This window comes from Cloeon dipterum, chromosome 2 (assembly GCF_949628265.1).
Source record: "Cloeon dipterum chromosome 2, ieCloDipt1.1, whole genome shotgun sequence".
Lineage (NCBI taxonomy): Eukaryota > Metazoa > Arthropoda > Insecta > Ephemeroptera > Baetidae > Cloeon > Cloeon dipterum.
In genome coordinates this window covers 1,907,358-1,925,130 of record NC_088787.1, presented here as the reverse complement: position 1 = coordinate 1,925,130, position 17,773 = coordinate 1,907,358, and the positions used below count along the sequence as shown (strand labels likewise).

At 38.0% G+C, this 17,773-nt stretch overlaps 1 protein-coding gene and 1 long non-coding RNA gene across 2 annotated transcripts; both read left to right on the top strand.

Annotated features, from left to right (window-relative positions):
* Positions 1–7,014: 7,014 nt before the first annotated feature.
* On the top strand, positions 7,015–11,805 carry LOC135935982 (uncharacterized). Its single transcript, XM_065478638.1, has 9 exons — positions 7,015–7,159; positions 7,215–7,308; positions 7,655–7,949; positions 8,006–8,221; positions 8,426–8,639; positions 10,215–10,414; positions 10,467–10,985; positions 11,042–11,346; positions 11,403–11,805. The coding sequence occupies exons 1-9, from the start codon at positions 7,015–7,017 to the stop codon at positions 11,803–11,805; spliced, it is 2,391 nt and encodes a 796-aa protein (XP_065334710.1).
* A 4,572-nt stretch (positions 11,806–16,377) lies between these two features.
* Positions 16,378–17,571, top strand: LOC135937032 (uncharacterized). Its single transcript, XR_010574426.1, has 3 exons — positions 16,378–16,621; positions 16,688–16,885; positions 16,943–17,571. It is a non-coding gene; the product is annotated as an uncharacterized LOC135937032 (long non-coding RNA).
* The last annotated feature ends 202 nt before the right edge of the window (positions 17,572–17,773 follow it).

Here is a 17,773-nt window from a genome sequence, read left to right as displayed (position 1 = left end):
AACACTTGGAGGTATATTGTTATCTTTTCTCTATATTTCTTTGATTTAAAATTCATTTTATGATTTGCAGATAGATTATGACAAGAGGATTTCAAACAATTCTCAGATACTGCAGGTGCCGACTACACTTGAGACTCTCATGTTACACTTTTTTTACCTTCACGCATCAGTTGATGCAGAGTTGCTCCAATACGGAGCTAACATTCGAAGGCTCTCCCTACATAGTGACGGTCTCAGTAGAATCGATCTACACCGCATCTCTGAGCTCTGTCCTAAGTTGGAAGTACTCCTCCTGACATCAGTGGGAGTCTCTGAAACCCCCTCTGAACAAGCAATCTTCCCCAACCTTACAGAAATATTTTGGGACGATACTGTATGGTGAGTAAAAATATCCCACTTGATTTTCTCTTGTCTTTATTGGTAAATAAAATACGTATTGCAGTTCTGTTGAAGGAAGCCTGGCCACCGTTTTAGCTTCTGCTACCAATCTGCAGAAATTACGCCTAAAATGCCGACATAACCATCTTGATTATCTAAAGGTGATAAAAAATTTGATCATCGCAAAGAAGATTCTTGGATCGTTGCAGTCTCTACACTGGGAGATATGTGAATCCACATCAGAACCGGTTTTCAAGGAAATTGCGGCAATTTTGAAGATCGCGTCCGCAACTATTCCAGATTTAAAAGACTTGAGTCTGTCGCTCCTGCCGGTTTCCTTGTGTTTCGTCAAAATCGCGAAATCAATTCATGGCCCGTCCGGTTGGGTTGATCGCAATCTCGCCGAGATCTTAAAACTATACAAATAAACTGTACACAGTAAAGAACTTATCATCGTGTATTTTTTAATTATTAGGAATCCTTGAAGTAACAATAAATGTTACTATATTCAGGAAGATAATTTATGGAAAGCCAGAACCTTTTAAATTAGAATGTCGTTTTCTCTATAATCAGTATTGTGTTTATTGAAGTTAATTATAATATTTTTCCAAAGAATTGTGTAATTTGTGTGATAATTTCATTGCATTTTTCCTCTTTTCTAAGATTAAAATCAACTTTATGTATCCGCAAATGTTTTATTTCCCGCCCTTCAAATTAAAAAGTCTCGCCATTTGCTGGTGGCTTCCTGAATTAATGCGGTTATGAAGTTTCAGCAGTGATCAAAATCTATGAAGTGGCGCTGATTTCACAGCTTTTAGTGGTTTACAAGAGTATAAGGCCTAGCTTAGCTGTCATGTTTTTAATTTAAAAACGAGTGACGTTACGCACTGGTCGTTGAGGGCGGGGCTAAATGACCTGAAAGAAATGACGGTGAGAGCCTATCCCGTTTATTCCCGATAGAGAGGGCAGTGCCATTTGTCTACGATTTGTTTCTTCTATGAAGGCAAGAACCATCTAGAAGTCGAAAGGTAAGCCACAACAAGTGTTTTTTTGTCAGAAAATACTCGCAATCATTGAGATTAAAACTGATATACAGGTACTATAAAAGGACATTAACTAAGTTGAGAATTGCTTTATCTTGCTACTGCATGAAGCATCGGCAGCAATTCTTCAAATTCGTGGATTTTTTAGGATATTACGGAGGACACGCATTTCTTGAGGCAAATCATAGAATTACATTTAAACATAATTTATAATTTGTAAGGGCCACGGCAGAAATTTTTTTTCAACTTCACTGATCAACAAAACGTCAATATTTTCTTTTAAATCAGATACTGACTTGTGTTATGTGCATGCTTGATTTGAGAGTTTCTTTCGGGTAGTATATATTATGACTGTACGCAACGACATTTTTATTTTTCAATAGTAGTCCTGCATCACATAATTTCACCTCTTCATTACATTCAAACATGGACACTTCTTGATATACATACATTTCATTACAATTTGATCCAATTTGCCAGGTCGAACGCAAGATGGAGGACGTTACTCTTTTAGAGAAAACCAAGTGGCGATTGAATGGATTAAAGAAGTTGAAGGATTGGACGATGAAAACTATCCTGAACAACTTAGACGCATACACGCAAGATAACATCCAATCCAAATTGTGTATGAACTATATAGGAATTCAATCAAATTCAGAAAATTTAATTTAAATGCAATTATTTCTTTTCATTCAAGCTCCAGAGGCGAAAGACATGGTGCTGCAAGAGCTGCTGAGGACAAGGCGTCCTGGAAAAACCACATCCATGGAGGAGTTTATCAGCATGAGGCGGTTAGTGTCGGTTTTGATGACTACCAGCACGAAAAAACTCGAAATGGATGTCGTCATGTCATTTTACCCGAAAAATAAATATTCGTCTGCACACGACTTCAAAGAGGTAGAACAGCATTTATAACATGGTTGCCGATAATTCAAATGGATTTTCTACAGGTTCTTAAAAAGGCCTCGATCGCTGCTCCAAACATTGAATATTTGAAAATAAGCTCTCATGAATTAATCCATTGTTACGCATGCGAGTCATCCCGAACTGAATTTATTGGCCATTTAAGGTCTCTGAAGAAATTGATATTTTTAGAGGTTGTCGCAAACACTCGCTATCATGTGGATTTCGCGCTCTTGTGTCAGGGACTACCCAATTTGCGCATATTTAGCGCAAAATTTATCAATTTATATCGAATATACATTTCTGAAGCCGAAATTAGATCTTCATTTGAACACCTCAGGCTGCTGGAGTGTGACATGACCAATTCAACAAGGCGCATTTGGGAGGTGCTCCCGCAGTTGGACATAGTTACTGACGTCCGAAGACGCGGCCTCACTCTGGAAGAATTCCTCGAGGATGACACACTTCCAAGACGGCGAAAATTCTTCAATCACGAGGAAACATTATTTTTGGTTTGCCCTGATTTTCGAGATTTCTCAAGCGTTCGACACTTAGAGGTATTCTGAAATCTTTTCTCTGTTTTTATTCAATAATTTTTTTGTGATTTTCAGGTACAATATAACTACGGGGTTTGCAGAAATTACCAGACACTGCAGGTGCCGACTACACTTGAGAGTCTGATCCTGCGCCTTTTTTTCCTTCAAGGGCCATTTGATAATGAGTTGCGTCTATACGGAGCAAGCCTTCGAAGGCTCTGCTTAGATAGTTACGGAGCAAGTGAAATCGATCTGAACCGAGTTTCAGAGCGCTGTCCTAAGTTGGAAATACTCCATCTGAGATCAGTATCTGTCTCTAAAAACCACACCGAAGCGGCAAGCTTCCTCAACCTCAAAGAATTAGTTTGGTGAGTAAATTCCGCTTGGATTTCTCTGTCATTGTATTGATAAATAAAATAAATATTATAGTATAGTTGAAGGGAGCCTTACCGCCGTTCTATCTTCTGCTCCAAGTCTGCAGAAACTACAGATAGATGGCCAACATAACGAACTTGATGATCTGAAACAGATGAAAAATTTGATCGCCGAAAATAAGATCTTTGGGTCGTTGCAGTCTTTACACTGGGAGATTGGTGAATTCACATCAGGACCTTTTTTTAAGGAAATTGCGGCAATTTTGAAGATTGCGTCTGCAACTATCCCAGATTTAATGGATTTGAAGCTATGCTTCATGCAGAACTTCATTAATTTCCTCAACATCCCATCTGGTTTGGTTTCAAACCATGGCTTTTCTGAAGCCATTGTCAATGATGCATATCTCGTGGAGATTTTAAATTCTTACGAATAAATACAATGCCTTCAATCATAGATATTTTTAATTCTTCAGTTTATTTTCATACTTATGTAATATATAAGTAAAACTCGAGTTTTACAAAAAAAAAATGGAAATTGTTCATTTCCTGCAGGTTAATTCAATTAAAATGAACAGCTAAATGTAACCGGATATTCAAAATCCATCAGTACACAACTTATAATCAAATCTCACCACTCATTTCCCAAACTGAACAGTTCGAAAGAAAATATTTGAAATACTCTGGTTCTTTCGTAAATAAATCCTTTGTTGAAAAAATAATATATGTTTTAAAAATAACATATTGTCAATGAGATTTTTGTTAGCTGATAGCCTAGTTTAATAGGCTCTTTTTTCGGTTTGGCAATTAACCTTCACGTTTATTTCATTTTCTATATGGAACTCCTCATATAGGTTCAATTACAAATCAAAACGTTATTACTCTCGAGTTAAAGTGTCTACTTATTTATACAAATTAAGAAACTCGACGAAATTTGTGTCATAAGTTACGGTAACCGATTTTCGGTACTGGAGCCGATTCGGACGAAAGAGAACTTCATTTTTCTTAATTCTGTGAGATTTGCGGACGCATTTTCCATCAAGGGTATTCGGCAGTTTCAGATTCTTCGCAAATTCACTCCATTTTCCCAAATGACAGTACAATTAATATTTCGAATAAGATGAAATAAATATAGAAATATACACATGAGAAAAATGGAAGAATATCTCCAAGTACCTTATGCTGGAGAAATCTCCGGAAATATGTGCCTCATAATTGAGATACTTACGCTGTCTTGGCAAATTTTCGTCTTCAAGGAAATCTTCCAAAGTGAGACCGTTTGGTAAGATGTTTTGGATGATATCCAGATTGGGCAGCACCTTCCAAATCTTGTTCAGTCCCTCGCACGACAAAATAGGCATGCAAAGCAATCTTAGATGCCCAAATGACTCTCTGATAACCTCGTCAGACATATTGGCGTCCTCTAAAGGAGTAAAAGGTGCACTAAGAACTAGCAAATTGGGGAGTTCTCTGCATAATAGCGCCAAGTCAATCTGATTGTCATAGTCATCGACAAACTCTAGGATTCTAAGTTTCTTCAGGGAGCTTAAAAATCCTAAGCACGCATTTCGGAATTCTGTGCTTTCCAAGCAGATTCTTATGTGAAAGGAGTTTATTTTTAAATGCCGTACGTTTGGGGCATCAATCGACACCGTCTCCAGAACCTAAAGATATATATATTATCTCTTTTGTTTAATGAAAGAAATATCATGGTTTCTTTGTGATTTTACCTCGATGAATATTTTCACGTTTTTTGAATTTTTCGGGCAAAATGACATGAGGAAATCCAAATCAAGATTTTTGGTCATGACACTCATGAATAGCAACACAGATTGCTTCATGCTGATGAACTCCGCTTCAGTTTTGATCTCTACGGGACGTTTGCTCCTCTGCAGCTCCTGAAGCACTTCATCCCTCAGCTGTGGGGCTAAAAAGAAAAAAATGCCTCTATATGGAATTCGACGCAATGCCTGATACATACACAATTTTGATTGGATGAAACTTGCTCCTTGTATTTGCATGCATGCATGCAGATCATTCTGGACAGCTTTCATCGCCCATTCCTTCAACTTCTTTGATCTGTTCAACCACCATTTGGTTTTCTCTAGAAGAGTTGCTCCCTCCATCCTGTGTCCAAGGGTAGCGATTTATTTTTGCAGAGTAAAATACACGTGTTGAGTTGCTCCTTTCGATTTCCAGATGGGTTTGGAGTAAGGAATTGAACTCTTGACACTTCTTTCTCTCTAGGGTAAAGGAGGGGCTCTGGTCGCCATGAAATAATTTTGCCCCGCCTTTACTTGCCAGTAAACAATATGTGGGGTAACTTTATAATTATGGTTTAGAAAAAACATGGCAACTAAGCCTATCCTTTAAGAATAATGACATCAGCGCCGGCTTCATTGATGGTGTTCACTGAGGAAACTACTGATCCTTATAGCAAGTGCGGCAGCAAGAATTTAAAAATTGGAAAATTATATACATATTTATTTTGTTTTAACTTTGTAGCTAAAGCTAGGACCTGGTGTTGTATGTTGGACACACTAATTCTCGTTAGGTCACCAGTTAAGCAACTAGGCGTGCAGCCTGTAGATGGACCGGGTGGCCGCCTGGCCGCTGGAAGCATAGCTCTAGGAAAACTTTCTACTTGTTGGTTATTGCACCTTTCCAGCATAATGCTTCCGATTCGTGCAAGTACAGAGTGCACGGCCTACCCGGTTCCCATCCCGAACAGGAAAAAAGTACACGAAAATTGCATGCTTATCTGAACAAAAATTGCTTTAAAAATTACCTTCGTGAGTTTCGATAAATTTACGAATAAATAAATAAGGGATTATTTAAATCCAAAAATAACATTTGTTTTGTGAGTGATCTATGGGCCTAATTACAAAAAATGAGAAAGAAAACGTTAAGTTAAATCAACTATGTGTGGCCAAGTAAATATGCTCCCGCGATTCTTACTTTAAGATTTACGCCATCTGTGGTCCAATTTCCGCCCTCGCTCAGGGTTTAGTAATTTCTGCAGTGAACACCCTCCATGAAGTGGCGCTGATCTCACTGCTTTGAAAGGTTCTTGCTCGTATTTTCTTATTCTAACACTGTTCATGAAGTGGCGCTGTTCTCACTGCTCTGTTATGGTTAAATGTTTTGGAATATCGATACTTATCGAGTATATCATTTCAAAAATATTGCCAATTAATGCAGCGGGTTATGGCACTGTTTTCTTAAACACTGTACAATGCAAGCCTTATGCCCAGCCACTTTCTTTTAAGTTTGCGTTGCAGTAATCCACCCCAATGTGTGAAAAAATTATATTGAATTGTCAGTATTTTAATCGATATTCAATATCGTATTTTAAGAGGAATTATTTCAAAACACGTGTTTACTTCTAACTATATTGAAGCCGAGTGAAGCAAAGAAAAGACCAGTGTATCTCTCAGCAAAATCCTCGAAATTAAGGTTAGTTAAGCTGCATCGGACGTACATTATGATTTATATAGTATTCCGTTTGGTTTTAACGCCAAGATATAGTAGGAATTCTTTAAATCTGTGGCGGTTTGATCTTATGCCACACGCGTACATGTACTGTTTCTTGTCTGAATTTCCATAGCACGCGATTTTGTCCTAACTTTATTTTAATCGTACGAACTAATTTCAGCCTATGATAAAGTGTCCATATAGCAGTCATATTTCGCATCTTAAAACGTTTGAGAATAGTGAAAATTTGATTAATATTTTTGTTGCTGAAAAATAGTACAAAACAAACGTTCACAGGTCAGAGTCAAGATGGATGACGCTACTCTTGTACGGAATACGAAAATCCGGTTGACGCGATCAAAGACGTTGAAGGATTGGGCAATGAAAGCTGTCCTAAGTAACTTGGATGCGTACACCAAACAAGATGGAGGCAACGAACTTAAGACAAAATTGTGTATGTCCGTCAAAATCGGAACAAATAATTTTAAGGAAAATATTTTCCACTTCAGCACCAGTGATGAGGGAAATCGTGCTGCAGGAGCTGCAGGAGACAATGCGTCCTAGAAATACCTATACCACCGAGGAGGTCATCAGCTTGAAACGGTCGGTGTTGGCTTTGATGAACACAGGGACAGAAAAACTCTTTTTAGATTCCTTTTATGATTTTAACGAGGTTAAATATCAAATAAAACATCTATCCAATTAATCAAAATAATATTTTATAGGTTCTATTGAAGGTCTCATCTGCTGCTCCAAATGTGCGGCATTTGAAAATGGATAAAAGTGACCTCGCAGATTGTTTCAGAATCGATTTAAACCAAAACGCGTATGTACGTGATCTAAGTCTCATCCTGAAGGAATTGAGAATCTTAGAGATCGTCGGTCACTCTTCCCGAGAAGTTGAAATTGCATTGTTGAGCAAGGAACTCCCCAATTTGCGTGTACTTAGCTCGAATTATATCGTTTTCGACGCCAGGAAGATGTCCGAGGAGGATATCAGAAAATCATTTGGACACCTTACACTTCTTCAAGATCTTTATATTACCTGGGAAACAAAGTACCAGATTTGGAAAGTGCTGCCTAATCTGGAAATCTTGAAAGACGTCAAAAGTATCGGCCTTAAGTTGGAAGATTTTATTGAAGACGAGATATTCCAAATGAGAGAGAGAAAATGTCTCGACTTCGGAGATTACATCCAAGATTCAAATGTCTGTCCATTTTCCTCCAGCATCAGGCACTTGGAGGTTATTATTATATTTTTTATGTTTTGGTTGTTTTTCATTAATCCTCACAATTCCAGATTACATGTAAGGAGCCAACGTGGAGTAATTTTGGGGAGAACCTGGAAAGATCAACCACACTTGAGAGTCTGGACCTCTACATAAAGACTCTCCTAGTGTCAGTTGATGACATTTTGCTCAAATTTGGAGTGAACCTGCGATGGCTTTCCATTACAGGATCTATTTTTCCAAGTGTTCAGCTCAACAGTCTCTCTGAATTATGTCCCAAGCTGGAAGTACTCCACCTGAGTGCAATAAATGTAACAGTAAATTCGAAGCAACCTGCCAAATTTGACCATCTGGTTGAATTAGTTTTTAAACACAATTGGTTAGTAGATTTTTCTAAAGTTTGTATACAATAATTACTTTTATTTGATAACATTTTCAGCTCGAGTGATGAGTGCTTTAACAAAGTTTTGTCTTCTGCTCCAAATCTGCAGAAGCTAGTAATCGACGGCTGGGTATACAGCCACAAGGATCTTGAGCAAGTGAAGAATTTGATGATCGAAAACAAGATCCTTCTCTCCTTGAGATCTCTCCAATGGGAAATAAGAGTATCTTCATCTGAACGCGCCTACAAGGAAATTGCTACAATTGTGAAGAATGCAGCCGCAGTTCTACCAGATTTTAGAACATTGAAATTTTCTTACGATGGTAGCATCTTCAGTTCCAAGAGTTTTGCAGAATCCACGCCCTCGAGATATTTTTGCAGTTTAAGTTGGAACATTTCCTTGTATAAAGCCGTAGTCAATGATACAAATCTCATTGAGATTTTGAAATCTTTTGAATAAAAAATATTCCCAAAACAAAAGCAATTCTCATAGTATTATTCACATAAAAGTGTTTGGCATATCAGTTGTATATATTGTTGAATTTAATTAAAAAATAAATATGTCTGCACGTTTTGTCTATAGGGTAAACTAAATTGCAATTAATAATAGCCTTTTGAATAAAGTCAGTCTAAGCAATACTTGATGTTAAGTCTTTAAAGTAGCAGCTAGAGCGCAAACCAATCATGTTTAAAAACAATCGCGGTTATCCGCAGCAGAAGAATTTATTTGTGCAAAGGTAAAAACAATCTTCTTACTTATAATTTTTACTTACTATAATTCAGGTCATTCTGAGTAAAATTTTCAAATCTAAACGCCGGACGAAATTGACATTTCGTATTAGTTCTTCAGGCCGCTCGAATCTGGTGATTTGGGAGTTTGTCTGCTACCGTATCTGACGCCACTGCCAAAGAATCAGCTAAAGCAAAACAAGGAGAGGAACAAACAGTGAAAGTACAAGCAAAAAAGCAGGAACGAATCAATCCAAGAATATAAATAAACAGTTATCAATGTACTTTCTTTATTTATTTGAATTTCCCGCGAATCTTATTGTCATCAGCTGCTCATGACGAAAATCGAGTAGTTTTGGCAACGAAAACAATCCACGGAGTGGCGCTGATCTCAGTGCAATGAAAGGCCAAAAGAGTGGAGGCCTCGACGCCATGTTTTAAATTATAAATCAAGTGACGTCATATATAGTCTGTATGATTTACACGGGTGGCTTAGAGTGGGAAAGTTTAAACCAGAAAGAAACATGGCGACGACTGACTATCCCCTTTACAAAGAAATAACACTGTGTTTGTTTACTCTCTAAAACAAACACGCATCTGAATGCCGAGTGTAATCTAACACATGTGTTTATCTCTGCAAAAACACTCGAAATCAAGGTGAGTTAAGCTGACTTCAGCGTAATTTTGGAATTATACAGGGTCACTAATGTTGGAAATGTCTCGAAACAACTACTATCTGCCCGCAAGCTTTGACAATCCTTTCTTAAAATTGATTTCGTTTCGAGCGCATTCTCTTGTGCACTCATTTTTATTTCGTGGCAAAGCCCGACATTAAATTTAAACATGAAAATGCGTCCTTTTATAGTATCATGTGAAGCCTATATTTGCATCTTATTTACGTACCAATCATACAACCTATAAAACCAATTAAATTTAATCACTCCCCACGCAGATCGAGCACAGAATGGAAGACGCCAATCTTTTAGAGAAAACAAAATCCAGGTTGCGGAAATTAAATAAATTGAAGAATTTTGCAATGCAAACTATCCTGAGAAATCTGGAGGAACTAACTAAAAAACAAGAAGGAAATTACTTGCAAAATAAATTGTGTAAGTATTATTTAAAGCTTTCAGTCTAAATGATTCAAAGGCAAATGCTATCTATTTCAGCCCCAGTTCTGAGGGATGTCGTGCTTCAGGAGCTGCAGCTGCTGAGGAGTAGCCCTGTTGAAACAAATGCCATGGACGTTTACGACAACAAGAAGCGCTCTTTGTGTGTTTTGATGAACACCATGACCAAAATACTCGATTTGGATTACCTCATGTCTTTTTATCCAAGACAGTTAACTACCAAGGATAAGTTCTACCAGGTAAAATATCTTAAAAACCTTGATTAAAACTATTTAAATGCATTTCTAATAGGTTCTAGAGATGGTTTCAAATACTGCTCCAAACGTTCGGCACTTGAAAATAAACATGAAGGACCTGAACGATTGTTTCAGCAGCGATTCCACCCGAGACGCATGCATTCGTTTACTAAGTTCCCTGAAGGATTTGAGAATTTTGGAGATTGTTGGACATTCTGCTCTTCAAGTGGACATTGCGCTCTTGTGCAGTCGACTGCCCCAGTTGCGTGTGCTCAGCACGAAAGTCGATTTTAACAGATGCAGGATGTCCGACGAGAAAATCAGAAACTCTTTTGGACACTTGACACTGTTTCAATATGGTTTCTTGCAGGAGGAAACAAAGCGTCAGTTTTTAAAGGTTCTGCCTAATTTGGACATTGTCCGGAACGTCAGAAGAAACGGAATCGTTTTGGAAGATTTTGTTGAAGACGAAAATCCCCAAGCAAGACAGAGAAAATATCTCAATTTCGAAGGTCACATTTGGAATTCATATGTCTGTGCGGATGCAGATTTCTCCAGCATCAGACACTTGGAGGTAATTAATCATTTGTTGAATATCTTTTTGTATTGAATTAATCTTATGAAATTCAGCTTATGTGTACCGAAGAAAAGATGAACTTGTTTGAGAGGACCCTGCAGGGGCCAATCACACTTGAGACCCTGAACCTCGAATTAATGCGAGTGCCAGCTGATGACATTTTGCTCAAACTTGGAGCGAACCTTCGATGCCTTTCCATTAAAGGATCTGATCTTCCAAGTGTTCAACTCAACCGTGTCTCTGAATTATGTCCAAAGTTGGAAGTTCTCCGCCTGTATAGTGTAAATGTCACAGGAATTTCCCCCCAACCTGCCAATTTTGACCACTTGGAAGAATTAGTTTGGAAAGAAACAGATTGGTGAGTAGGATTATAACTTGTTTTGTTTTTAATTAAATAAATTAAAAACATTTCAGTTGTATTGACGAGTGCATTACCACCGTTTTGGCTTCTGCTCAAAATCTGCAGAAATTGAAGATCGACACCTGCAAATACAATCTCCTAGATCTGCAACAGGTGAAATATTTGATGATCCAAAACAAGATCCTTGGCTCCTTGAAGTCTCTCCAATTGGAGATAAGAGCATCTTTATCAGAACAAGTCTACAAGGGAATATCGGCATTAGTGAAGAATGCGGCCGCGGTTCTCCCAGAGCTTGAAAACTTAAAATTGTCTTACGAGTATTGCATCTTCAGTTCCAAGCGCTTTGCGGAATCAACGCCTTCAAGATATTTTGCGAAGTTTTTAGAAAACCGTGGCTTGTTTGAAGCCATAAAAGAGGACACAAATCTTTTCGAGATATTGAAATCTTTTGAATGAAACTAATTTTGAAAATTTACATTCAAGTGTGTCGATGAGAAGAAGATGGAAATGAGGGATTAGAATTAAATGTGTCATTCAATAAGGATTACTGGACCAGATAAAATTAGTAGCAATAAATATGATCAAAAGACAAAAGTTCACTGTTTGCTTTATTTTCCATTAAAGCTTTCTTTATAGATAACTCCGATGATCTGCGGCAGGGTAGGATATTATGAAATATGAATAATTTTTATTTGCAATAACCGGCAATAACTATCTAGCCATATGAATCAATTTAAATTAATAACATTACATTATAAATACGTGTATGAGAAAAGGTTTTTAATTTAAAAAATTGTTGTTCTTATTTACAGTTTAATTGCTAGTTATTTTGGAATGAAAATATAAATTTTGGTGTCGAAGAAAAGACAGTCACAACTAAATTTGAATTTCAAGCGAATCTTGTCATCAGCTGCTCATGACGAAAATCGAGTAGTTTCGGCAACGAAAACAATCCATGAAGTGGCGCTGATCTCACTGCTCTGTTATGGTTAAATGTTATGGAATATCGATACTTATCGAGTATATTATTTTAAAATATTGCCAGGTAGGGCAATGTTTTTTGAAACACTGTACAATGCAAGCCTTATGCCCAGCGTTGCCATTTTCTTTCAAGTTTGCGTTGCCGTAATCCACCAGCGTTGTATGCAATTTTAAAAAAGTATCGATATAATTTTCAGCAATTAAATCGATATTATAACCAAATTTTATGAGGCATCATTTCAAAACACATGTGTTTTCGTCTAACCATTTGGCAAGAGAAGCAAAAGAAGCACCAGTTCATCTCTCAGAAAAATCCTCGAAATCAAGGTGAGAAAAGCAACCTCCTGCGTATATTAGGAACTATTTTGTGTTCCGTTTGTTGAAATTGCCAAGAAATCGCTACTGCAGGAACAATTCAAATTTCCAGCGATTTGAGAATATCTTTTAGAACACGCACGTGGAGTGTTGTCTGCATTTCCATATCAAACAATTTCGTCAGTAAAAGCAATTTTTGAATATTGCGAAGTAAATTCAGGCTATGATAGTGACCTGCAGTCATATTTGGCACCTTATAATTTGTGCAAATAATCGATCCCTTTGATAAATATTTCTGTTTTAGAGAAATAAAATGAAATCAATCTCCACAGATTGGAAACGAAATGGATATCACTGCACTAAAAAAGAAATCCAAGTTTCTGTTGCAAAAATCAAAGAAAATGAAGGATTTGGCGATGGAAACTGTCATAAGGAACTTGTCTCGATACATTGAAGTAGAGGGAGTTAACTACATCCAATCCAAATTGTGTAAGCATATGGCATTTCGCAATATTAAGAACAAAGGAATAAAAAGAGTTTTCTGTTTCAGCCCCAGAGATGAGGGACGTCGTGCTGCAGGAGCTGCTCAGGACAAAGCGTCCTGGAAATATCAAAACAGTTGAAGAGTTCATGAGCATCAAGCGGTCTGTGTTGGCTTTGATGAACACCAGGACAAAGAAACTTGATTTGGATGTCCTCATGTCTTTTTATCCTCGTGATCCTCGTGATCAAAATTCCGTGTACGAATTCAACGAGGTAAAAAAGGAATAACATCCTGATTCAGACTCTTGAAAATAATTTGCTACAGGTTCTGATGATGGTTTGTATTGCTGCTCCAAGCATTCGGCAGTTGAATATCAACTCAAATGAGATCGGCACATATGTCGCCAATGATGTGTTCCGAAACACGATAATGAGACATCTAAAATCTCTAAAGGAATTGAGAATCGTAAAGATAGAGGGACACACTTATCATGTGAAGGACTTGTCCCTGTTTTGCAGAGAACTGTCCAATTTACGGGCTCTTAGCGTGTACTACTTTGCCGATGATGACATGACTGAGGATGAAATCGTTCAAACTTTTGGACATCTTCGTCTTCTCGAATGCTCTGCATCGTGGTACACGAAAAACCAAATTTGGAGAGTTCTACCGCATCTGGACATCGTCGATGACGTCAAGAAATACGGTCTCACTTTGGAAGACTTTCTTGACGACGACCAATCCCCAAGAACGCGAAAATTTTTTAACTATGACAGCGGATTGGACACATCTACAAATTTTGATCTCTCCAATGTCCGGCACCTGGTGGTAATTTGCACGTCTTTGCATTTCGTCAGTTTATTTCTAATAGTATTAACTTTTAGACTAACCGATCCTCCGATTCGTGGATCAAAGATATGGAAACACTGAATGCTAGCACACTCGAGGGTCTGACCCTCAACTTGAGGTCGTCGGAAGATTCAATTGACCCTTTTTTGCTCAAGTATGGGTCAAACTTGCGAAAGCTCTTTTTGATTGGGAATTCAAATCCATCTCCTAGTATTCAACTGAACCGAATCTCAGAGCTGTGTCCCAGGTTGAAAGCACTGCATCTGAAGTCTGTTCAGGTCGATGGAAAGAACTGCAAAGGAACAACCTTCCGTCAATTAACGGAATTAAATTTGAATTGCGTTAGTGGGTAAGTAAAGATTTGGTATAATTTGAAATTTTTTATAATCTGTATCATTACAGCTTGAATGATGAAGTCTTTCTCTCTACCGTCCTTCAATCCGCCCAAAATCTTAGAAAACTATACATATTCGGCAAAAATTTCAACGTTGATGATTTGCGGGATATGAAGAGTTTGATCACTGAAAAAAGAATCCTGAGGTCTTTGAATTCCTTTCACTGGCGGTTGATTATCCCATTTATTCCAGAAGGCATTCCTCACAAAATTGCAGACATTTTGTTGAATGCCTCCACAGTTTTTCCCGATTTGTGCGATTTGGATTTGGACCTTACTTTTGAAGAAGTGAGGTATATCCAAATTGGTGATATTCTGTAATGTTCCACAAGTTGGCAGCCCTGCTATCAAATAAAGCCTTTAGATTTAGATAGAATCATGCTTAGCAAGGAAACGCACTCGTTTAATTGCTTTTCCCTTAAAAAGCCTAAATCAGCGTAAAAGAATAAGTTTTGAATTGCGACGAAGGATTCTGGAAAACAGCGGACAATTCCTATTTGGAAATTAGGAGCCGCGTTATCTATATAATATTTTTAATGTTTATTATTATTCTGATATTTATTCTTTGAAATAGTAGATTGTACACATATCCCGATTACCAGCCTTCACAATCTGCAGGATCTGCAGCAGGTTAAGAATTTGTTGATCGAAAACAAGATCCTCTCCTCTTTGAAGTCCCTCCAATGGGAAATGAGTTTTTCTACTCCTGGTAACGTCAAGAAGGAAATTGCGGCAATGGTGAAGAATGCAGCCGCAGTTCTCCCAGAATTAAGCAAATTAAAATTTTCTTACCAAAAATGCTATTTTTTGGTGTCATACATTTAGAGGCAATAATTTGGATTTTATTATTAAATTTATTTTTAATTAATTCACCAGTTGCATAAACCCTATAAGTGTTCAAAGCCGCCAACAGATGGCGCCACCGTAGACTTTCGATTTTAAGGCACTTCCGCTGCGATTTCAGACTCAATCTAGCTACTGTGTGTACTTCAATTAATTTGCTATTTTTTGACATGCTGAAAACCAAAATTGGTTCAGCCAATCGCCGTAGAATCGTGAAAAACTGTTTTTTTTAATTATAAAATCTTCCAACGTTTCTACGGGGAATGGCTGAACCGATTTTGGTTTTCAGCACGTCAAAAAATAGCAAATTAATTGAAGAATGCAATATAGCTAGATTGAGTCTGAAATCGCAGCGGAAATGCCTTAAAAACGCTTAAAACAAAATTTTTTAAGAAAGTCTGGTTGCGCCATCTGTTGGCCGCTTCAATAACCAAGGGTGTATGCAACTGGTCAATTAGATTGAGAAACTGACTGATTAAAAACGGACTAAGCGTGATGAGAAAAGTGGTTTGATTGAATAATGCTTCAATTTCTCCACAAGGAGGAAGGTCAGTGTCAAGACCCGAAGAGAGCAGGTAGCACACGCGCGGCTTCTAAGCTGGTCTGCATTGATACGGTGGAAAACAAATAATAATGGTCAGTCTGGAAAATGACGTCACATCGGCTGGCTGGTGCGCTGCTCGCTGCTATGGCTATGGCGAGAGCCACGTGCGGCCCCCGGGTTAAGGCACTCGACCCCCTGCTCTCGTTCGAGGACGCCGCCGACCAAAAATTATGCCGCCTCGACGATACGTACCCTCTACCGCGGCCAAAAGTGATCTGTGCAGTTACCAAAATAAAATAAAGACATATTAATATTGTGTAGTTAAAACAGCTGTGTGTGGCCAAATAAATGTTTTCCCGCGCTTCAAATTTTGAAATTTTCGCCATCTGCTGTCCAATTCTCGCATTAATTTAGGGTTTAGTGATTTTTGCAGTGAACACAGACACCCTCCATGAAGCGGATCTGATGTCGCTGCTCTTTAAGGATATAGGAAGAGCAGCCATATTTTTATTCGAAAAAAGAGTGGCAAAATCCCCCAAATATGTTTAACTGGCCAGTTTCAGCTTAATCTGAAAGGAACATGGCGACCAGAGCCCGTCCTTTACCCCCATGAGAAAGAAGGTGTCGTGATTTTCATTTGTTTACTCCGAAACCAGTTCAACACGTGTGTATTTTACTCATTTTACTCTGCAAAATAAAATCGCTCCCCTTGGACACAGGATGGAGGATGCAACTCGTCTAGAGAATATTATCTGGTGGTTGAACCGATCAAAGTCGTTCAAGGACTGGGCGATGAAATCAATCCGGACCAATTTGCATGCATTCACGCATATTCAAAGAGGAAAATGCATCCAAAACAAATTGTGTAAGTATATAGGCATTGCGTCGAATTCCAAAAACAGGTAATTATCGTAATTATTTTCAATTTCAGCGCCAGAGCTGAGGGATGAACTGCTGCAGGAGCTGCAGAGGAGCACACGTCGTGAAGAAATCAAAACTGAAGAGGGATTTAGTCAGCATGACGCACACTGCGTTGGTGTTGATGAGCACCGCGACAAAAAAACTTGATTTGCATCATCTCATGTCATTTGAACGTTGCAATGTTGATTCTCCACTCGAATTCATCGAGGTAGAACAACAAATAAACCGCAAGATACGACCGATTAATCACAAGAATTCTCCACAGGTTCTCAGGGTGGTCACAATTTCTGCTCCAAACGTCCGGCAGCTGATAGTAGCCTTTGATGACCTCGCAGATTGTTTGAACAATGCTGGTTTCATCCGAAATACGTTCATAGATCATTTGAGCGCTCTGAAGGAGTTGAGAATCTTGAAGGTGGTTGGATGCGATGGCACTTCTGTGGATATTGCGCTGCTCTACGAAAAACTTCCCAACTTGCTTGTCGTTAGCGCACCTTATGTCCAATTTGAGGACGCCAAATTGTCTGAGTTGGACATCGGAAATTCTGCTATTTGGTTATTCATGCAGCCTTCATGATCTTGAGGTTCTTTGCAGCCTCTTCACTTGGGAACTGAGCAGGTTTACAATATAACCTTTTTTCAACGAAATTGCTCCAGTTGTAAATATTGAGTCATTATCAAATTAAAGCCTTTACTCGCGCATATAGCTAATAGAGTTTTATGAGCATCGCGAATTCAAAGCAGTACGAATTGTCAAGAAACGATTTTTTCAATGGTAGTAATTGTCCAGACGGCTTAATTCAAATTGTACTCTTTTGTGGCTTCTCTATTCTGGTGTGTATTACTTGTAAGGGTTTATTTTGGCATGAATAAATCAAATTACTTGGAATTTCACTCAATGTTTTTATTTCCTAAGTAACATTTTAAAAAATCTTAACATTTGAAAATAAAATACTTAATTTTTAATCTTCTTACTATTGTCATTTTGCTTTGAATGTATACGGACTTGATATCTGAATTACTCTTCGTAGTTTGGAATTGAGATATAAACTTTTCCAACCGGTAATGAAGCTGTGATTCTCTGGCAAACTCCCCC